Here is a 22,776-nt window from a genome sequence, read left to right as displayed (position 1 = left end):
TTTTTTTTTTGTTGCCTTTTAATGACTATATAATTTAATAACGGGGCCTTTATTTACTGTTGATTGGTTGATTGATTGATTGATGTACTTTATTTAGTAAGACATGAGAAACAGTATGGAAGTACAATTCACAATACAAGGTCTACTAAAACTGGATAACTCGTAAAGCACTAAGCTAGTTTAATGAGTTCCCACGCACACAAATCATGATGTAATAATACTGTTAAATAGTGTGATTCTTACTTTTTAACTGACATTTTCTAACTGTTTTGTAATTCATCTTACCTCATACAATTAATCTATGTAGCACATTTGAGAGTTACTTGAAAGGAAAAGTGCTCTGACAAATTCAGTGTTAAAGTTAAAAGAAGACAGCAGGCCACTAAAATTGCAATATTGCATAATTATAATTTTTTGTTCTGTAAGAATTGATTGTATTAACATTTCCCCCCAATAATGTTGACCAAAGAAATTCATTAAATAAGAGACAAAATAACAATATCTAGCTATAACTTTAAAATGGTAAAATAGAAAAGCTAAGGTTCCATACTGTGGTTGAGTAAAGTTCTCAAGTTCAAGTTTTATTAGAAAACATTTGCATAACAGTATGAATGATATTTCTTACAATTCAAGGGGACCGCTCTGAGATAACATTTAAAAAAAACTAAAAGAAAACGAAAAATTATCAAACATCAAAACACAGAACAATAAAAAAAAGTTTGTATTACTTCTGGTAAAGCTTGTATACTCTTGGGAGGAACGACATCTGGTGCCTTTGCGTGTGACTCTGAGTGTCCTCCCATTTCTTAAATTGTAGAGATTTGTGTTTGTAGACAGGCTCTGGATCATTGGACTGGTTCCTAATCTTTGGGGGCTAACATGTAGGTGGATGTAACTTCCTGTACTTGCTCTGTATCCAGACTCGATGCATTAGTACTTTCTTTTTTCTGTTCACTTGTAGTCTTCTATCCTCTAGATTCTGAGTTTGTTCCAGTCCAGCATTAGAAAATAAACTATGAACCTCATCTGCAAAAACAAAGCATTATTAGTACTGCATTGTATACGTTTTTGGACAAAAATGTAGCATCCTTCAGAATTAAGGAGTTTTAAAACACCTTTTGTGAAAAAATAAACACATGTTCCATCTCTGCGTGTGTAGAAATTCTCTGATAGGCACTGTCCTGATGGGAGGAGGAAAAATTTCACAGTATATTAAGATATACAGTACCAAAGGTACACACATATGAATACAGAATATAGAATACTGTCATATTTCAAAGACAAACATTGCAATATTTTCAGCTTGGCAACAGTGTGTGTGTATCTTTGGAGACTCACCTTTCTTAAACCTAAGTTGTGAAAGGTCATATCTGCCGTAATCACGGAAGAGGAATGTACCTCCATGTTTGAGGTATCTAGATAGTCTGTTCACAACTCCTTGCATTCTGTAAGGCACAGGAATGATGTAAAGTGGCAAAATTCAGTGTAAGTATGTTGCTGCATGGTTGTGGTTGGCCTGGAATTTGTAAATAACATTTGTTATTTTATGAGGGTATGAGTGTAAGATCCATGGAGGACTAAATTCTAATTCATGCTTGTTCATGTAGCCGGTCGAAAATACCAGCTAATCAGTTATTTCTGGGAAGCAACATCTCATGCAAAAATATAAATTAGTTAATTATAGTGGAGGCCATCTTAATTATTTGCCCTCACTTACTACAGTTCCAGATAATATCGGTACGATTTTAAGTTGGCCAGCCTATATAAAACTGGATCAAATCAGCACCAGTATGTATTCAAGCAGGCTGGTGACAGCTGTCTAGCTGCTGGTCCATATTCAGCTGCAATCTTTCACTGGCTCAGTATGAAGTAAAATGTCACTGCTAGTTACTGAGAGCAACCTGCAACAGCACAGTGCAAAGGCTACAGTCATTAACACTCAGAAGACTGGCTCCTAAATGGAGATGCATGGACAATTAGCATTAAGTTGCATTGCACCTGAGCCCTACTATTACAATGCAGACTGTTCACACAAACTGGAGGGAAAGAAAGATTGAAAGAACGAAAGAATGAATGAATGACTATATAGAGAGAGAGAGATTCAATATTTTAAATTAATATGAAGCAGTGCAAATGAACAGTGTGTAATATAGGATCAGGGATTTTACGGGTTTAGTGATGACATTCAGACAAAGCCACAGGAAAGGGGGTGGGGATGGTGTGATGAGTTGCTGGGTTGAGTGGGGGCTGGGGTGTTCTGGGGTCTGACAGGCGATAAATGACATTAGTCGTTCCTATCTTTGTCTTCTAACCTTCACCTACCGCTCTGGATGAATGGAAGAGAGCACAAAGACCATCAGAATAACATCCAGGCTCTGCGGTGGAAAGGGAAAGGAGGCATTTTCTTCACAAATGTCATGAACAAATGCGTTACAAACAGACTGATCATATTCTGGATGGTTCTATAGGAGCAAAAAGAGGAAGAGAAAAAACAACACTTTAAACATTACTCGATTAGAATTAAATTAAATTGGTGGAATACTTAAACATACATGAAATTAATGTAAGGCAGGTGGATTGAAGATTCACAGAATCAAGAGGGATTTATTTGTCACTCATACAGCTACAAGTTGCAAAATGTTGGTGGGACATGTTCATTGATTAATTCTGTTTGTTTTTATTGATAAAAATGCATATACAGACAATATTTGTACATTTTTAAATATCTGTCAAAAGGATAAAACACACTGTAGAACAGTGGAACAGTGACGATGCAAGGAGTAGGTGGTGGTAAAGGTTAAGGAGTTTTAAATACCTGGGGTAAACTAAGTAATGTGGAGTGTGGAAGAGATGTGAAAAAGAGAGTGCAGGCAGGGTGGAACGGATGGAGGAAAGCGCTAGAACTGATTTGTGACAGAAGTGTACCAGAGTGAGAGGGAAGATGTACAATATAAGACGGTAGTGAGACCAGGCATGCTTTACCACTTGGATATGGTGGCACTGACGAAAAGACAGGAGGTGGAGCTGGCAGAATTGAGGATGTTACGATTCTCATTAGGAGTGACAAGGCAGCAAATAAAGGCAGAAAAGACCCCCCCCCCCCCAAGGTTAGAAGGTTTGGGGATAAAGCAAGAGAGGCAAGGTTGAGACGATTAGGACATGTGCAAAGGAGGGATGAAGGGTTCCTTTTTGAGAAGGATGCTGAAGATGGAACTGCACGAAGACGTAAATACACACTGATAGACTTGTGTAGTAACTATAATGCTATATCTATGTTTGCTGGTGGATCTATGTACACAACGATTGCACTGAACTCACGGGGAGGTCAAATGGACGATTTTAATATATTAATATCTTCCATGACCTAGTTGCAGCGTTCACAAACAGGTTGTCGCTGTTTAGTCGTTCGATTAGTCACGCAGACACACGGGCAGACAGAGAGATTTGAGAAACTCTCTGTCTCCCGGCGCGGTGAAGATAATGACGTTGATGATGTTACAGTATACCGTCTACCTACTTTATACCTCAAAAACATACCTTGACCAGCTGAATGGCTTGAGGGGAAAAGTCACAACAGTATAAAAATGCCCCAGTTTGTCTGTGAAAAAGAGCAGTACAACTTCAGCTTCTGGTTGTTGCAGCACTTAAAATCACACAAATGCAATCAAAATCATGAGAAACAACTCCAGAAATTAAAGTAATTAACACCATCAAAAGCAACAGGCTACAGGAAATGGGTTTTACAAAAATACACAAACAATCTAGAATATGTGTACATTGAATAAATCTGTTCAACCTATCTTCATATACTTGGTCCTCACTATGCTCATTATAATATGGTAACATTTTTGTCTACCCTGTCTGTCTCTCTGAGGAGGGCTGTGGACAGTTCAGAAATCCTTCTACCAGTGACATCATCAATGGGGAATCCAAGCTAATAGAAACGGCAGGCTTTCTATTCCAGGAAATCTTGTTTGAAAAAAAAAAAACTGTCTAATGATGTGTTTCTGAAGTGTCCACAGCCCTCCTATGAGACACAGACAGAGTAGAAAAAGATGGTACCATTTTATCATGAGCATTAGTGAGAACCATGTATATGAAGATTGGTTGAAAATGGGCGAAGTCGTCCTTTAAGATTAAAGATTTCTGATCCATTATTTTCTCTGTATGTCTGCTTACCAAGACAAAACAATGGAAATGAGAAACCATGTTTAAAGCTACAATCTGGAACTTATTTTAATGAATAAAACGTTATTTTAAGCAATCTGTATGGTAGATTATGTTAATACAATATAATAAGGTAGTCTCTCCCTACTTTTCCATTGAGAAATCTGGAGTCGGATAGGACAACAAATGGCTGACAAAGTCAGGAAAGTTATTTGAAGCAGATGGTCTTGTAGTTTTGGACATTTTTGCAATTACATCTCTCCATTGGGAGAGGGAGACCACAGAGATTAAATTAACAAATTGTAGATTTAATGACTAGAAAATAAATAAATTGTAGCCTATAGTTTATAACCCAAATCTGACCAAAAATTATACTCACTTAATTGAACTAACAATAGGAAAAACACTGTTGCCAACCCCACATCCAACCTGTGAAGATAAATGTTAAATCATAGACCATCTTCAGCACAGTATCGTATAATGCTCTGCCTGTGTGTATCAATAGAAATAGCATTGTGGGTCACAGAAATCATAAATCAAGGTCAATAAAGATAGTAAACCTCCAAGGTACGAAACGTGGCATGTTGTCCAGGGAAAGAGGTCGTTTGTATGGCACCTCCTTCTACAGCTTCTCTATAACAGGAGCTTTGGCTTTCAGTTGGAACTTTATGCTGGTTGTACACGGTCTCTGTGTCCCTGCCAGACACACTTGGCTGTAGGCATAAGGTCTGGGGCCCACCCTGACACCCTTCTTTGGCAATGTTTTCAGGCCCCAAAGGAAGAAGTTCCGGGAATTCTAAAAACAGCCATTTGCGATCTTTGAAGAACTTGTCCTGATGCAGCTCATAAAATCTATCCCAGTATTGGTAAGCTTCTGTGTCATATATACCTGTGGAGGTAATGTGAATCCATTTTAATTGTTGATGTTGATGTTTTTTTTTTTTTTTTTATCATGTAACTCAAATGTGAGAGATGAAAATGTTGCTTGCCTTGTTCTTCTAGTGGAACTTTTACACAAGAATTTTCTTCTGCCTTTTGACAGGCATTTTGTCTCTCCTCCTCGGTCCACTTGACATGATCCCTAAAACATAATACTGTATATATAATGCATATTATCTCCCAATTATTGTGGTGAATCATTCTTAATTTACCAGTCGTGCTGTACAGAAATGTTTTGATTATTATTATTTCTCAAAGCCCACAAACATTTGGGCTATACACTAAAAACAACTAATTAGCTATCACAGTAACATTGATTATGATGCATTAAACCCAATCCCTAACACATATTCAAGATTCAAGAGATTCAAGATTACATATTGTAAACCAATGGGTGCGTAAACTGCAAGGTACAACAATATATACCCACAGAAAAGTAAGGTATATTGTTATCCCACTGCCTTTATCCTGAACTGCAATACTAACCACATGTTGTGCTTGAAGGTGTCCTCTGGGCAGGTCAAAATCCTTGTTCCCAGGGGAGCAGTAGGTCTGCTTCCAGTGCTATATAGTCTCATGGGGAATCTGAATCTGCATAGATCTTTAGCCACTGAGGCAAAACAGAGCCTCTGAAATATATGCATTTAATCTGTAAATTTACAAAGCGGGTAAAATAATTTAGGACAAGTACCACAAACAAGCAAGCATAAAGAATGTCTTCTAAATAATCATTTAAAGGTAGGGTAAGTGATTTTCTTTGGTTAAAAATAGTGTTAAATAGCTCTATATTCTGATAGTACTCATTGCTGTATAGAGTGTTTGTTCAGTAAAAGGAGTCTCCTTGTCTCTCCAGCTCTTTATAAAACAGAAAATGCATTTTTGTTTCAGTTTCAGTTTAATTTCCAATTTTATCCTATCAGGATAGAGAACTCAATCAGGATATAGATTAAACAAGTGAAATTGGAAGTGATGACACTAAGAAATGAGCAGGCAAAATTGGAACACTATAAAAATGAAGCTTAAAAATGGGTACTTTCTCCTGATTGGCTGAGATTTTGACACCTACCGGAACATTTATTTTCTGTTTGTTAAAGAGCTGGAGAGACGGGAGACTCCTGTTACTGAACAAACACTCTATAGCAATGATTACTATCAGAATATACTGCTTTAACCTTTTAATAAAATACTTTTTGTTTTAACCCAAAAATATCACTTACCCTACCTTTAAGTTAGTAAAAACAGAATTATGAGCAAATAAATTAAATATCCAAATGGCTTAAGTTAAGATTCTAAAATGTCATTTCTTGGTGTAACATGGTGACAAACTGACTTGGAAACCACCCATAAATACCACCTAATAAAAATAGCTGACTTACAAATTAATTTGCAGGCCCCGGGTAGGTAACCCGGCCTGGCAGAGACCTGTGCTCCGCTGACTCCTCGGCGAGGAGCGCACTTTTCTAGGTTTTTCTAGGTTTTTATACTTGCTCATTTGTATTTCAAACTTGATATTATGTGCAAATAACAAACAAAAAAAGCATAGGACAGAATGTCTTCTAATTATGCTTTCATTTACGGTTAATGTAAATTAAAGCATAATATTTTTTCTATAGACCGATCATGACAAATGTGTGTACATTTAGGGTTCATTTCTAAACCTATATCTATGAGGTAGTGTTATTCCAATAGAGATTATAATTGTACTAACTATTCACAGCAGAAACAATGTGTTGATTCTTGCTACTGTAACTAGACTCAAAGGACTCACAAAAATGCTGTGGTGGAAAGTACATTTACTCAAATACTGTACTTAAGTACAATTTTGACTTTTTTACTTTACTGGAGTATTTCCAATTGTCAGTACTTTTACTTCTACTCCATTACTTCTCAGAGGAAAATATTATACTTTTACTCCACTACAATTATTTGAAAACTGTAGTTACTGGTTACTTTGTAGATTTGGATTCTTATTACAAAACATACAGTAACCACTTTAGCCCTATATACATTTCGGCCATTTGAAAACTTGTGAAATGGGATATTCTGCATATTGAGTACTTTTACTTTTGTATATTTTGAATTCCGGACTTTTACTTTAACAGCTAGAGACGACACTGCAGTATTGATACGTTTACTTAAGTAAAACATTTGAATACTTTTTCCACCACTGCAAAAATGTATGTGGAATAACTTTTGCCTAACAGTAGCAAGGCTCGCATAAACGGATATGACATACAACCCAGCGACACACTCGGAAATGGGCTTCAGAGACTACAGAAAGCTAGCGGAAGTGTGGTCTGTTATTACCATTAGCTAGCTAGCTGCTAGAGGTGGACATGATATTACGTTGTTTTGTGACCAATTTCTTGTTTATTTAGTGACCCGAATATGTCGCTAAAATGTGTTGTTGCCTCATGTCACACATTTGTGAGCAAGCCTAATAGAAGAGAATGCTAAATGTTGCTCAGAGATGACCGTCAGTAATAGTAAACATGAATGTAGTTACAAACTTCAGTAGAACAGCCACGCCGCATAGTTTTGAACGATCCTGCTAAAAGTGTAAAGCTGGAAACAGACTGTTAAGGGGCTGTTGTCTCCGAATGTGCTTACCAGAGTTTTGTTTTGTTCCTCGGTTCTGCTAAAGTTTCCTTTTGTCCCCGTCACATGGATGCTCATGAGCGCTCGGCTTGCTCTCATTGCCCCCTAGTGCTGCCAGCACGAAAACGAAGAAAGAAGATGAGTATCACTGAGCTCTTGGACCTAAGGTCTAGGGGGATCTTCGATGCTGCAACTTTAGCAATACAAAATTTGAAACTTATGAGAGATCTTGTCCTCCAGGTAATGAGCAGCACAACGTTATAATTTGTGCAGTTTAAATTATTTTAATATCCTGAAAATTGTGGCAATGTTGAATTATTATGTCTATTTTGAATTGCAGGACAACAAAAACTTCATCAAGGTTTGGAGTAAAACCTCAAAATCTCCTGTACGCTATGAGTTTGGAAAACTATACTTTGAAAATTTCCAGAGTTGCTACAGCTGGTAAGAATATGTCTGGGTGTTTTCTCTTCTGGTTGTCGTTTCTCTATGGTTTAGCAAATAACATGGACAACGTTTAGATTTTGACACACAATAAATCTTCTGTTTTTAAGTATTGATTCAGAGCCTCAGGTGCTGTACAAGATGTCCAAACCGTCTTCTAAATCTGAGAAAATTGAAGATGCGTTGTTGTGTCAGAGCCCACTTGTAAGTGAAATTGCACATTGCTTTTGAATATTCCTTTGATTCCTTTGGTTTTAGCTCTGAAATTGTAATTGATAAATGTCTGTTGCAGATTATAGTTACTACCCGACTTTCTTTTTGCCCATAGGAAAATACATTGCCCAGTCCCTCTGACCATAAACCCTGCCTCCTGGCTTTGACAGCCAACAGTTGGTTGTGTCGTCTATCAACTGAAACAGGAGAAGTCATCCAGAAAGTTTACCTCTCACCAGACTATAAGTTTAGGTATCTTCACACTTTTGAGTTTTGTATTGCCTTATTGGAAGTTAAACAATTCAGTTTGACTTTATGTCCTCTATGTCTTTTTATAATGTTTCTTTTGCAAAATGTTTTAAGTAAAGCGTATTGAGTTGCCTTGTTGAAATGTGCAATACAAATAAACTTGTCTTGCCTGTTAGGTAAACTTGGCAACCTTATTGTTTCTGGCAGGTACCTAGCATGGGATCTTCCTCAAGAGAGATTTTATGTGAAGTCTGTTTTGAATAAACCAACACCTTTAGCACGACAGGTAAATGAGCTGAATTTCCTTACTTGGCAACATTATTGTTTCTGGCAGGTACCTAGCATGGGATCTTCCTCAAGAGAGATTTTATGTGAAGTCAGTTTTGAATAAACCAACACCTTTAGCACGACAGGTAAATGGGCTGAATTTCCTTGCCTGTTATCTAAACTTGGCAACCTTACTGTTCCTGGCAGGTACCTAGCATGGGATCTTCCTCAAGAGAGATTTTATGTGAAGTCAGTTTTGAATAAACCAACACCTTTAGCACGACAGGCAAATGGGCTGAATCAGTAATTTTGTTAAGCTTTTTTAATGTAATGTACTTCTGCTTTACTAGAGAGCATACAGTGAAAATGACATTTAGAAAACCAGAAGAAAAAGATAACGATGGCAATAACAAAGGCATGAGCCCAAGGGTCACAGAGAGAGGTGTATTGCACAGAATGGCATAAATTGTTTTAGTTAGCCATGAATAGCCATACCAAGAACATTTTATAATTTCCATTTTAAGTTCACTAGGGCCAGGATGGAAAGCTGGATGGATGTTAAAGAAATAATGTGGAAAACTGCATGGCAACCAATGTGATTTTTTTCTTTTCATCTCTACATTTTATAGGCAGGTATCAGTCAGAATACGCTGTTGCACTTCGCCATCTTCCATGTTTTCCCCTTGCAAATTGTGGGCATTATGGAGATCAACAAAACGGTATGCATCCACCTTTCCCCACTTTTTTTTTACCCCCCCATGTATTTATGAGAGTTATATTTGACTTACAATTTTGTTGTTTTCAGGTATTTGGGAACGGTGTTACTGAAGTTAATCTGTCTCAAGGTATCCTTGCTGTCTCTGAAAACAAGTCAGTGAAGCTGTATAGCTTTGAAAACCTCATAAATAAGGTACATAGTTTATTTGTAATCCTTTTAGAGCCAATGACATACATTTCTCACTGAATTAAAACATGATTGTCTTAGACATTAGTTTTTTATGAAATCAAAAGAATAGCACAGAAAAAGATACATTTGCAGTGCTAGTTTATTGATGTAATATGAAAACAGATTTATAAGGTAGACAAGGTAAATGGTGGAATATACTTTTTTGGTAAGCTATTTTTGGTCTGTTTAGTAAAAGGCTTGTCAAAATACCTGTACTGTACAAGTTTTTCCAGTTCTGGAGAGGAATTATCCATTTTCATTCTGCATGTTCATTATTTGAAATTCAGGCTTCTAAAGTCTGCACAGTCCTTAACATTCTAAATAAATATTGGCACAGCAATGTCTTCTGAATCATGCATTACACTTAGCCCCTTTCGGGACCCTGTTTACCTTTTTTATATTTGGGAAGGCGGTATCCAGGGTCCGTTGTCGCTCAAACCACTCTCTCTCGTAGTCGCGGCTACCACTGTCTGGTCTCGGGCTAATAGCTCGTCGCTTAGAAGTTGCAGAGCTTTCTCAAAGGTACCCACAAGAGCAATAGTAGCGCGCCAGAAAGCTGCATTAATCCGCACGGATCGGCGATGCCGTTTAACATTTTTAATAATTTAGTAAAACTTAAGCTCTTCTCTCACACTCTGCTCCACTGCCCATGTCCCGCCTCCCCGCGTTGTGATTGTCATGCAAGCATGTAGGAGCTCTCCAATCAGAGGCAGTAACGTCGGACCATAGAGTTATGCGTAGGACGCGCAGCTTGTCAGTCACCGCGGGGAGGCGGGACATGGGCAGTGGAGCAGAGTGTGAGAGAGGAGCTTATGTTTTACTAAATTATTAAAAATGTTAAACGGCATCGCCGATCCGTGCGGATTAATGCAGCTTTCTGGCGCGCTACTATTGCTCTTGTGGGTACCTTTGAGAAATCTCTGCTGCAACTTCTAAGCGACGAGCTATTAGCCCGAGACCAGACAGTGGTACCCGCGACTACGAGAGAGAGAGTGGTTTGAGCGACAAGGGACCCTGGATACCGCCTTCCCAAATATAAAAAAGGTAAACAGGGTCCCGAAAGGGGCTAGCATTACACTGTAATGCATAATACATGCAGTTTTGCTTTGACCACATGGACTTACTGTAATGATGTACAGTAAGTCCATTGTGGTCAAGGCAAAACTGGATGCTCCCATGAATATAGGGATTTATGATGCCTGTTCTTTCTTTAGCAATTTTTGCCTACTCATTCCACTGTCTGATGTACTGTATATTATTTAATATTTTTCTTTTTCCTAGTACATGACAAATAAATTGACACTTGGAGAGCAGAGCCCTTGCAATGGGGGGGAAATTGTTGGAAATGCTCCTTGTGGTATTCCAGTGAATATCCAAATAAAAGGTAGGACAATGTTTCTTATGTCTTTTGGCCTTCAGTGCATTTTCCGATATCCTGTAATATATATTACAGGATATATCGCTACTGTCGGGCAGAAACCTTGTATGTCCGAAAAAATTATCTGTGTTCCAATGCATCCAACATACTTATTATTTAGTCACAAGCTCTGAATACTTTTCATTGGTTCAATATTTATAAAAGCCCATGGCATACATGTATATGACTATACATGATCATAACCACTTTTACTTTAAAAATGTGCTCACAGCACGTTGTGAGCTATTTTCGCGCAACACTCATAAGACGAGGCACTAACTAATACAAGGAGATACAAGGTTTCTGCCTGACAGTGACAGTATTGTATACTTTCATTACAGAGTACTTATAGAAATAAACTGTTACATGAAATTTAAAAATAAGAAAAAGCTGAACAAAAACATGAAGATGTGTGAAATAAAACCATTTAGACAATCAGCAATAAAATTACTTGTAAATAATGGAAAGGATCTAATATAAAAACAAAACACGAGATTAAAAGAATTCTTAGGGGGACATGCATGCAATAGGTGCCAAATTAGTGTTTTTGCATAAGACATAGAAAATAGCATTGCAATCGCGTCAAGAAATAAGAGCATGTATGATGATTTTGGTGTCTTAAAAACAAAACAATTATCTGATCCTAGATATAGTCCTGAGATGATGATGATGACATCTCTTAACAAGTTAAGTTTGTTAACCCATTTTGGGCGGGAACCCCTATTTGTAACTATACCTTTCAGGACGGGAACCCCTTTTGGGGATCTTGTTGCTATGTACAGTATGTAGCAACATACATTTGTGGTAATTTTTTAATAAATATTTGAAGTTTTTCAGAAAACTTAGGTCAGGATTTAGAAGGCGTTTTTAGAATCGTCCTCAGGTCTAAATGGGTTAAAGTGGCTCTCAAAATTTAGGCTGGTATCAAATAAGACGCCAAGGTTTGTGGCAACAGGCCTAAAACACTTATATAAATGAGCAAGATTTTGAATATAATTTCAGAATCCAATTATGCGAATTTCACTTTTGTCAGAGAGTTCAATTGAAGGAAATTAGGTTATCTTTAATCTTTAATATCTATAATATGCAGAATTAATTGCTTCCTCATTATTGCACAGAATGTCTTCCAGTGCTTTTTGAGCTACAATATGGTGGAGACGGTATGGTGGAGATTGGAGGTTTCCCATGGCACTACATATATACACCGCCTCAGAAGAAATACAAGGGGACCCACCACATCTGTTCATTGGCAGATGGCACTCTGGTATTCTTTCAATATTATTCACATTCATCATAAATTCAGAGTATACTCTGATTTTGCACATGAAAAAAACTGAGTTGGTTAGAGACTTTTAAACATGCCATTTGTTTAAATTAAGACCTGAGGCTGATTCTAAAAATGTCTTCTAAATCAGAAAAATGTATGTTGCTTACATCATTGTTGCTTTTTCATGTCAAGGACCCCCAAATTGATATGTATTTGGCCTCTGACCACTATCTCAAAATATTTTGGTCGACGGACCCCCAGAAGCAAAGATTTGAGTTAAAAATATTCGCTTTAAAATATATTCAAAGATTTGCACAAATGTTCAATATTTCTCAAAAATTGCAGATCTATATGCAACAACAAAAGCCTGTCCCAAATCTATAGACAGATGAAAATCAAGATGGATTTATTTGCAACTTACTCATACAGGTGCAAGCAGGAAAATGTTTTTGGGACATGTTCCGCAGAGACCGTGCCAACACAACAATACAAAATGTATAACAACACGACAATAATACCCCAAAAATCAAATGGAAATTAAATCAAGTGTGTAGGAATTGATTGATTGAATATTTTATTAGACAGAAATGTCTAGACACTTTGTCTAAAAGGATAACAAAAAAGTCCTTGCGATCTTGTTTCCTTTGGGGTCCAAGGTATTCAATTCATCAACATATAAAATAGCACCAAACATTCAATATCATCACAATAGCTATCTATTTGCAGAATAGTCACCCCCCACACACACACACACACACACACACACACACACATATGTTTGTCAATATCTTGTATTCTTACTGTCAACTACGTATTTGTGATATTTTATGTACCATAGTTTTGTGTGTGATTGCATTATTACAGGCAATCAATGGAATACAAGAAATGGAAGGGTATTCCCTTGAGAGTGATGTAATCTACTTCCACACGGATCTCTCAGGCAGAGTCCTTCATTTTGGCCCTAGCAACATTAAGTGAGTACCAGATACACCTGCAATTGAGCAGTGAGCCATGTGCCAATGTCCATTTGGGGTTATGTAAAAAAAAAACTAATAATAATCTTCTTGACCCACACCACTTATAAACTAAACGTAATTGGCAAGTGTTAAAAGCCTACATCAGTTGGAAAAACTTGAAATTAGTTTTCTTGTGAGCATTTAATAATCAAATTATTCACACTTTTAATTTGGCTTTAATTGGGAGGTTTCCCTGTAATTATACCAGTTTTGATAATGTACAACAAATAACACTGTATTTTTCTTTTAAGCATGCTAAAAATTCGACATGAGCTGAAGAGTGGTTTACCATGTGAAGTACTAGCTGAAGACTTCTCCATTACTGCTTGTCGAAATAACACTGTGAGTGCTTTACTAAGTTACTGTATTTGTCCATACTACATGGGCGGTCTGTTACATTTATTATCTGACAAGAATCCCCATAGTATATAATACATACTTTTAGGGATATTATGGTGAAATCTCAATCCAAAAACATACCCTAACCCTAGCAGAACCATCTCTGCACTGCGGAAAGAGTACTTATATTTTCAATGACAATTGCTCATTTCACCTGCTCTCCATCTGCTGTAGGCTACCTCAATGGTCACTGTCACCTCCTCTGGTCGCACTGTAAAAAGGAGATTTCATCAGCTGGATGATGACCCAGCACAAGAGGTATCAAACATGATGAATCTTTCTTCTGATACTGGAGGCCCACAAATAATCTGTTTTACTGCTTTTTTACCTCAAGTACAAGCAAAGTCTTTTCATCGCATAATACACATATTATTGTAATATTTAACTAGAAAAGTGTGCTCCTCGAAGCATAGGTCTCCGCCAGACGGGGTTGCCTACCAAGGTCCTGCAAACTGGAAGGCGGCCATAGTCTGAATGAGATATAGCATTTTTGACATACTAGAGGTTTGGGCCGCTACGCAGCCCTTGCATCTAGAGTTCGGGCCGCTGCCCGGCCCTCACACCTACGTTATGCCGATCTGACCGATATGTCTGAGTCATAGTGTCGGGGGCTTTGTCAGAGTACTCGTTGTACCCGTCTGTCTGTATCCCTTTTGTGCCCATATACTGTATGGAGATCTCTGTATCTGTCTGTCTACCTCATAGAGTTAAAAACAAGGGAACCAGGGAACCTGGTACTGCCAGACCCTTAGTGGTTGAAATCTGAATGGCCGGAAATCTGAATGGTTTCTAAACTACGTCACGCTAAGCTTGGCCAATCAAAAAGAGGGACATGTAAGAAAATATGGACGAAAACGATAGCAAAAGGGGACCGACAAAGCCAAGAACAAAACCCCCTGGGTCTGGCAAATAATAGAGAGGGCACCCGAAATCCCCTCCCATCCACTTGCATTGAGTTGCTCACCAGCGCATGAGGCGAATTCACCCCTTCTTCCGGGTTGGAAAATGTGATGGGTGTAGCCTATTTGGGACCACTGTGACGCGTTTTGCGTCAGAGAGGTGCGCAGCCCCGTGCGCAAGTTTGTGCGTCGAGCCCATTGGTCGAAACCGTTTTCGCGTGTTCATGTACAGTGGCCCCAGCCGTTTTAATCTGCAGTACCTATGAATGGCCAGCATGTCCAATGCGCTTCAATGCAAACACTGGGTTCTGGGGGCTTGGTCTACCTGTGTCCCTTTTATACCCATATATGGAGATCCCTGATGTCATTAGTATATGCCCAAACCCTGTGTATTGGCATTGGTAGGATCAGCGGTTTGGGACAACTGGATATCCATATATGCCCATATATGGACATATCGGTCGGATCGGCGGTTCTGGACAACCGCATATCCGAACAACTCGGTGTCGGGCACCGCACTCCCTCGAGTCCTTGCCAATGCGCACGCCTACTTTGAAGTCGGTTGACCGGTTGACCATGGATCTGTGTTTGTTTATGGTTATGTCTGAGTCATAACATGCCTATAATGGGCGTATCAAGATTCATCTTGATCGCACGATCCCAGAGGTAATGTGTACCGATTTCTGTGAGTTTTGGACAAAATCTGTAGTAGTAGGACAAATAGTTTTTTGAAGAAAACATGAAATTGAAATAACGTGAAAATGTAATATGGCACAAATAGCTGGAGAGTTGCGTGATGATCCACAGAATCCAGGGAGAAAACAAATTTGGATTGTACGACCTACAGTTTCAGAGTTATTGACCTTTGTATTGTGCTACCATGTGGCCGATTTGAAAAAGTTGGAGTGGAGGTTCCTTCCTTGGCCTACAGTGAGTGTGCGTGCAAAGTTTCACGGCCATCGGTTCATGATTTGTGGCATTTTTTCAAAGCAGGCCACTCCCGCAAACTTTGAAAGCCAATCGTAGTCAATCAGAATGGAATCGGAATGATCTGACAGATATATCTTGATCACATTACTACAGTATATATGTATACACACACACACTCATACACACACCGTTTATAATACACATACACACTATCATATAGAGTAGACTAAACATGCAATACAAGCCACACATTTTGAAATATGTATGGATGTTTATTTACTCTATGATAATGTACCTACCACTTTGGTAGAGGTTATTATTTTATTACACAAGTTTAAAATCCAAGACTCATTAAATATTACCCCGCTCAACAAAGAAAAACCTTCTACTTAACAGACCTTCCGTATGTTGGAGTATGAGGATGAGCTGGACCTTCTTGCAGTGGTTGCAGTGTCTGACGAAGGGGGTGAAGGAAGAGCTAGTATGAGACTTCATGACAACAAGACTGGAGAATTGCTACGAACAGTTCCTCTTGAGGAACCTTGGGATGAGGTGAGTGGCTGACATCTCTCCAGCCTTGTGCAAAGACATTTGAAGTCTGTTGTGTATTTGTTCATTTACGTATATTTTTTACTCACATTTTTATTGTTCCAGACCTACCAACATGAGCTGTACTTTGACAGAGAGACACTTGTTCATATTGAACAAAAGAACAATCATTTCTGCTGCCATGTCTACAAACTCCAGCCTAATGGATCGTAAGGCTGTAACTCTTCAGTGAAAATTGTTGGAATTGTTGGAAATGAATGTCAAAATATACAATGGACTTCTATCATTAGGATGTTGTAGATGTTTATATTGCAGATTTTTTTCTGAACAGCTTTTTTTTTACTACTTGTGTTGTCAATTACCTTTGGAGCTGCCTTCCTCATTACAGCATTTATGTTAATCACACTGTTAATAGTAAAGCTATGTTTTGGCTATCCAGTGTACAGCAGCAACTGTTAAAATAAAACAAATTTCTGTAAATTTGTTGTTTTATTGCAAACTGAAATACAGATTGGAAGTGCATTTTTGGTTACATTTGTACACGTAAGAGTTAAATTAAAACAGGATTGCAGTTTTGATTGTTGGGAGAGTGCCTTTTATTTTATATAGCTTACTGTATGAATTCTTCAAAAGGCTAATATTGCCACACAAAAAAGCTAAACTAACAATTAATATTGTACAAACCTTTTATGATAGAAGATTGATGTATCTGAAAATATGCATTGTATGTTAATGATATATAGCCTAGTGTGTGTATCATATCAGTGTCAGTGGTTCTCAATGTTTTGGGGCTCAGGGCACCCCTGTAAATAACTTTTTCATTCAGGGCACCCCTGAATTACATTGTTTAGTTATAGCACCTTGCTTACATTTGTCATATTACAGTAGGTAAATCTGTAAATATTTCCCCCTAAATGCAGTTTGTCTGAAAATTTGAGAGAATATCACTCCCCATTAGGACAGATACATAACTAACTTGATATTTAACCACTTGAACACCAGGCCAGGCTGGCCAGCATCCCTATTCTGGGCCGAACATTTGCCAAAAATAGCTGATCTACAAGCATCATAACCTTTATTTACAAGCTCACACACTTTTGAGCTTGTAGATCGGCTATTTTTGGCGAGGGGATTTATTGTAGGTAAAAAAAAGAACTCACCAAGTACATTGCAACTCAGGTCTGTTTTTATTAAGTATAGAGGGTCAAAGTGGTTAAACGGAGGTGATATTGATAAATTCCAAATATTGTTAAAGTTTTCAGCGGCACCCCTGGGCTTGCGTCACGCACCCTAGGTAGGTTGCCATGGCACCCACTTTGAGAAACCCTGATACGACCTTATTATTAACTCTATGGATACGACACGTATGTGTATATGTGCATCTAAAAAAATAGGTGTGTGTGTGTGTGTGTGTGTAAAAGTGTACTTGCCATATACGTATTATCATTTTTGAATGATGTTTCAAAGGGCGCGTTCGAAAATACAGCACTGAGCGCACTGGCCAATACAAACTAATAGGCGAGTGTGCTCCAGTGCGTAATTTCCGAACGCACCCATGGTCTACTGGTCGGTCACGGTCAGTTGAAATGGCTTTAATCAGAGCATGCATAAAGGACATGCTCTGATTAAATCTTATCCTGTTGTGTAATTTATTGTGTAATTTATTGCCACAGAAGTTACAAAACATTGCAGATGCTAACCTTGCCTCGTCAGCATATGCAAACTAATCCAAACATTTTTCATAACTTCTGTCATGTGACCACCAATGACCCAACCCGCTGTAGTAGTGTAGACTGGACTTGTTGAATGTCTTGAGCAGCAGCCGCCAGCCAGAAGAATTCCTCCAGTTCCTGTGTTGATCGTCGTTGACGATGGAGGATTTTAAGCAGTTCGTGTTCCTCATCTCCGCGGCTGCGTTCGTTGGTTTTGCCTGTATAACGTTTGTGTTGATCTGGGTGCTCAAGTTTAAAGAAGGATTGGCATGGGATGGAGGATCGGCCGAATTCAACTGGCATCCGGTCTTAATCGTTACCGGATTGATATTTTTGCAGGGAATTGGTGAGATAATTCGTCTTTTTCTTTAATAGTGAAAAGGAATATTTCTCAACCCAAATTCGTGAATATAATGTGACGTTCATTTTTCACCCGTTTCTTAAACGGAATCGGAATATATAATGGTTTACCTACGAGAGCCTAAAAAGTATCATTCATGTAGCTCTAACGTTTGTTTTTAAAATGTCACAATCCAGTACTTCTTTCCACCACTGCTCCTTGCAAACAGTTTTAATTACAGTCCAGTCCATTGGTTCTCAAAGTGGGATCCGGGGACCCCCAGGGGTCCGTGGGGGTGTTCCAGAGGGTCCCCAGCAAAATGTGTTAATATTGCATCTACAATATTGATCTACAAGCTCATAGCGCGGCACTCGGCTTGTAGATCTGCTATTTTAGAAAAATCTTGAACCTTTGTGCAAATCTTTCAATATATATATTTTTAAAGCGAACATTTGTAACTCAAATCTTTGCTTCTGGTGGTCCCTGGAACAAAATATTTTTAGATGGGGGTCCGCGGCCAAATACATATCATTTTGGGGGTCCTTGACATGAAAAAGTTTGAGAACCACTGGTCCAGTCCACACCAATGCAACTCGCAAGTTGCAACATGCAACTACTTGCACCAACTATTTGACCTTCAAGTTCAACCTTAAGAGATGGCTTAAAGCTAACCAAATGTGTAATCATGGGTAATTCAGCTTCATTTGTCACTGGTGTCTTTTCTCATATTTCACAGTAACTATGTTTACTACTGAAATTTAGCCTTTGGATAACTCTGGCTCATTTAGTGGATGTGAAAACTGACATGTTGATTAATGTGCACTGTCCCTGATAGATAAATAAATAAACCATAATCCCCAATGGCAGTTGCAACGAGTTGCATTGGTGTGGACTGGACTGTCCTTAAAAACTGTTTTGCAAGGAGCAGTGGTGGAAAGAAGTTCTCACATGTTGTACTTAAGTAAAAGTACCAATGCCACAATGTAGAAATACTCTGTTACAAGTCCGGTATTCAAAATGTATTTGAGTAAAAGTACAAATGTATTCGCATTAAAATATACTTAAGTGCTAAAAGTAAAAGTACTCATTTTGCAGAATGTCCCATTTCACAAGTTTCAAATGTATAAAACTGCTTTGAAAATAGCAGATCTACAAGCTCACAACGCGTCGCTTAGAGATTTCAAATAGCCTAAGTATGCATAGGGCTGAATCTGGTTAATGCATGTTTTGTAATATTAATCAAAATCTACAAAGTAACTAGTAACTAAAGTTTTCAAATAATTGTAGTGGAGTAAAAGTACAATATTTGCCTCTGAGATGTAGTGGAGTAGAAGTAAAAGTATAGAAAATTGGAAATACTCCAGTAAAGTAAAAGTACCTCTAATTGTATTTATTTGTACAGTACTTGAGTACATGTACTTAGTTACTTTCCACCACTGGAAACTAAACTGTTTTTATGATGTTATGCATAGTAGTGTATATCTGTCTGTCATTTAATGTCACTATGAATTGAGTACAAAGGACCCCAATGGAAACAAGCCAATGGCTTTCTTGTTGTTTTTTTATTCCCATTAGCTGACCTTGTATTTTAAGTTACAGTTCAATACAAGGTCAGCTAAAGTTGTGACTAGTTGCATTGGTGCGGTCTGGTCATTGGGACAATAATAATCCGCATTTAGGCTACTTTTAGATAAATGACAAATTATCTGTTCTCTTTCAGCCATTATCGTGTACAGACTCCCATGGACGTGGAAGTACAGTAAGCTGGTGATGAAGTTTACTCATGCTGGCTTACACTTATTAGCCTTCATATTGACCGTGATAGCGCTAGCAGCAGTATTTGACTTCCATAATGCTGCAAAGATCCCCAATATGTACAGCCTACATAGTTGGGTGGGACTGGCCGCTGTCATCTTATACTCTCTACAGGTAGCTACATCACAATAGTATTACATTATACTAGACTTTTTTTGTTATCATACATTTTAGTCTAATTGTGTTACTGTGCTTTAATTTATTCCATTTTCTACTGGGGCAATGCTACGGATGTGATTACGAGAGATAAAACACATTTTCAATCTAGAAGATAGTGGACATTGCTACTACCTCACATAATTTGTGAATGTTTCTTTCCTCCCTCCATGAACAGCTTGTTCTAGGTATAGGGATATACTTGATACCTATTACTCCTGTGGCCTTGAGAGCAGCATTTATGCCCCTTCACATCTACAGTGGCCTGTTCATCTTTGCCAGTGTTATAGCAACTGCTTTAATGGGCATCACAGAGAAACTTATTTTTGGACTGTAAGTATTGACATACAATAAAGTACCTTTCTAGAATAACAGAACCCCATTGTCTATATTATATTATTATTATATAATATAATGTATTATAATATATTATTATGAAACTGACACCTTTTTTTGTGGGGTGGCGGTCTTTATTATTAAGGCAGAACCCAAAGTACAAGGACTCCCCTCCAGAGGCTACTTTTGTGAACATTCTGGGCATTCTTATTGTGGTGTTTGGAGCTCTCGTCCTCTGGATTGCCACTCGATCGTCTTGGAAACGCCCGAATGCCCAGCAGATCCTGGACTCTCTGCATGGGGGAGGGGAAGCCGACAATAAACTCGGTCCAGTCCTGTCTGAAGACGCTGAACACGTCAGGAGAAGGAGTAATAAATCTGATGATTTTGATCAGGACAAGTGATGCATCGCAAACCCACCAGCTCATTCCGTCTACAAGGTTTAGGGAAAGTGAAAGGCAAAAGGGCAGATATCATTCTTGCTAAATGGCTTTGTCTCTAAATAGAACCTTAAATGCTGCTTTATCTCTAAATAGCACCTTAAATGCTTTTGGCATTGCGTCTCTTTTTGCAGTCAATTTTTGTTTACCTAAACATTTCTTGTTACTAAATGCTACTGCTAGAAAAATACTATTTTCATAAAAGAATAAGCTGTTGTCTATTTGCTTTATTATTTTCTGTATTTCTCTACATTCCGTGTGTGTGTGTGTGTGTGTGTGTGTGTGTGTGTGTGTGTGTGTGTGTGTGTGTGTGTGTGTGTGTGTGTGTGTGTGTGTGTGTGTGTGTGTGTGTGTGTGTGTGTGTGTGTGTGTGTGTGTGTGTGTGTGTGTGTGTGTGTGTGTGTGTGTGTGTGTGTGTAAAGTAACAATGTATTTCAGGGGTGCCGTGGGTCACTGGGAGCTGTTTGATATATACAGATCCATCTAAAAATATATATATATTGTTGAAAAAAGATATAATTCAAAAAGTGAAACTTTTATATATTCTAGATTCATTGCGAATAAAGTGAAATATTTCAAACCTTTTTTGTTTTAATCTGGATTATTATGGCATACAGCTCATGAAAATCAAAATATTAGAATATTACATAAGACCACTAAAATTTTTTATTTATAATACAGAAATGTCCTCCATCTGAAAAGTATGTTAATTTATGCATGCAATACTTGGTCTGGGCTACTATTTAACACATTATTTCATTAATGGGGCGTGGCATGGAGGTGATCAGCCTGTGGCACCATTGAGGTGTTATGGAAACCCAGGTTTGCTTTGGGTCTGGTGTCCCCCATTCTCCTCTTCACAACACAACATAGATTCTCTATGGGGTTCAGGTCAGGCCAGTTGGCTGGTCAGTCAAGCACGGTAATACCATGGTCAGTACACCAGTTAGTTTTTGGCACTGTGGCCAGGTACCAAGTCCTGCTGAAAAAATAAATCAGCATCTCCATAAAGCTTGTCAACATACGGAAGCACAAAGTGCTCTAAAATCTCCTGGTAGATGGCTGTGTTGACCCTGGACTTGATCAAACAGATTGCATCAACACCAGCAGATGACAACATGGCACCCATGACACCTTCATGCAACTTGGATTCTGCATTTCATTTGGAAATCCAGGACCCATAGTGTCTGGAGGAGAAGTCAGAGTTGCTTGAAGTCCAGTGTGAAGTTTCTACAGTCAGTGATGGTTTGGGGTGCCATGTCATCTGTTGGTGTTGGTCCACTGTGTTTTAGCAAATCCAGAGTCAACACAGCCATCTATCAGAATATTTTAGAGCACTTGTGTTTCCGTATGTTGACAAGCTTCATGGAGTTGCTGATTTCCTTTTCCAGCAGGACTTGGCACCTGCCCACAGTGCCTACTAGTAGCAGTAACTACTAGTAACTGTTGTACTGACCATGGTATTACTGTGCTTGATTGACCAGCCAACTGGCCTGACCTGAACCCTGCAGATAATCTATGTTGTATTGTGAAGAGGAAGATGGGGAACACCAGACCCACTAATACAGATGGGCTTAAGGCTGCTATCAAAGCAAACCTGGGCTTCCATAACATCTAGTGCCACAGGCTGATCACCTTCATGCCAAGCCCTTTGATTAAGTAATTTGTTCAAAAGTA

At 38.4% G+C, this 22,776-nt stretch overlaps 3 protein-coding genes across 5 annotated transcripts; 2 read left to right on the top strand and 1 right to left on the bottom strand.

The window, feature by feature from the left end:
- Window positions 1–286: 286 nt before the first annotated feature.
- mettl8 (methyltransferase 8, methylcytidine) lies at window positions 287–7,818 on the bottom strand (the record flags this gene model as incomplete). 2 transcript variants are annotated; one of them, XM_080456508.1, is made up of 10 exons in its annotated part: window positions 287–1,026; window positions 1,116–1,181; window positions 1,339–1,445; window positions 2,323–2,462; window positions 3,538–3,598; window positions 4,547–4,596; window positions 4,728–5,056; window positions 5,157–5,248; window positions 5,593–5,755; window positions 7,717–7,818. In XM_080456508.1, 9 exons carry the CDS (start codon window positions 5,748–5,750, stop codon window positions 875–877), a joined length of 1,155 nt encoding a protein of 384 aa, XP_080312634.1. In that variant the 3' UTR covers window positions 287–874. The 2 variants fall into 2 exon arrangements, with proteins under 2 accessions (XP_080312634.1, XP_080312633.1); XM_080456507.1 differs by having other exon boundaries at window positions 5,593–5,735; window positions 7,717–7,803.
- On the top strand, window positions 7,771–16,859 carry dcaf17 (ddb1 and cul4 associated factor 17; the record flags this gene model as incomplete). Of its 2 annotated transcripts, none has more annotated exons than XM_080456505.1 (14): window positions 7,771–7,944; window positions 8,045–8,148; window positions 8,259–8,352; window positions 8,477–8,613; window positions 9,085–9,163; window positions 9,507–9,596; window positions 9,683–9,787; window positions 11,105–11,207; window positions 12,359–12,504; window positions 13,372–13,481; window positions 13,775–13,865; window positions 14,097–14,180; window positions 16,148–16,303; window positions 16,406–16,859. In XM_080456505.1, the coding sequence occupies 14 exons, from the start codon at window positions 7,771–7,773 to the stop codon at window positions 16,511–16,513; spliced, it is 1,581 nt and encodes a 526-aa protein (XP_080312631.1). In that variant the 3' UTR covers window positions 16,514–16,859. The 2 variants fall into 2 exon arrangements, with proteins under 2 accessions (XP_080312631.1, XP_080312630.1); XM_080456504.1 differs by lacking the exon at window positions 9,085–9,163 and adding an exon at window positions 8,818–8,896.
- Window positions 16,860–18,048: 1,189 nt separating this feature from the next.
- On the top strand, window positions 18,049–21,315 carry cybrd1 (cytochrome b reductase 1). Its single transcript, XM_080413073.1, has 4 exons — window positions 18,049–18,358; window positions 20,073–20,281; window positions 20,502–20,656; window positions 20,805–21,315. Exons 1-4 carry the CDS (start codon window positions 18,172–18,174, stop codon window positions 21,061–21,063), a joined length of 810 nt encoding a protein of 269 aa, XP_080269199.1. The 5' UTR covers window positions 18,049–18,171; the 3' UTR covers window positions 21,064–21,315.
- Window positions 21,316–22,776: the final 1,461 nt, after the last annotated feature.

The sequence above is a fragment of the Gymnoscopelus braueri genome, assembly GCF_963280865.1.
Source record: "Gymnoscopelus braueri genome assembly, chromosome: 18".
NCBI lineage: Eukaryota > Metazoa > Chordata > Actinopteri > Myctophiformes > Myctophidae > Gymnoscopelus > Gymnoscopelus braueri.
The sequence above is the reverse complement of the archived record's forward strand: the minus strand, read 5'-3'. Positions and strand labels throughout refer to the sequence as shown.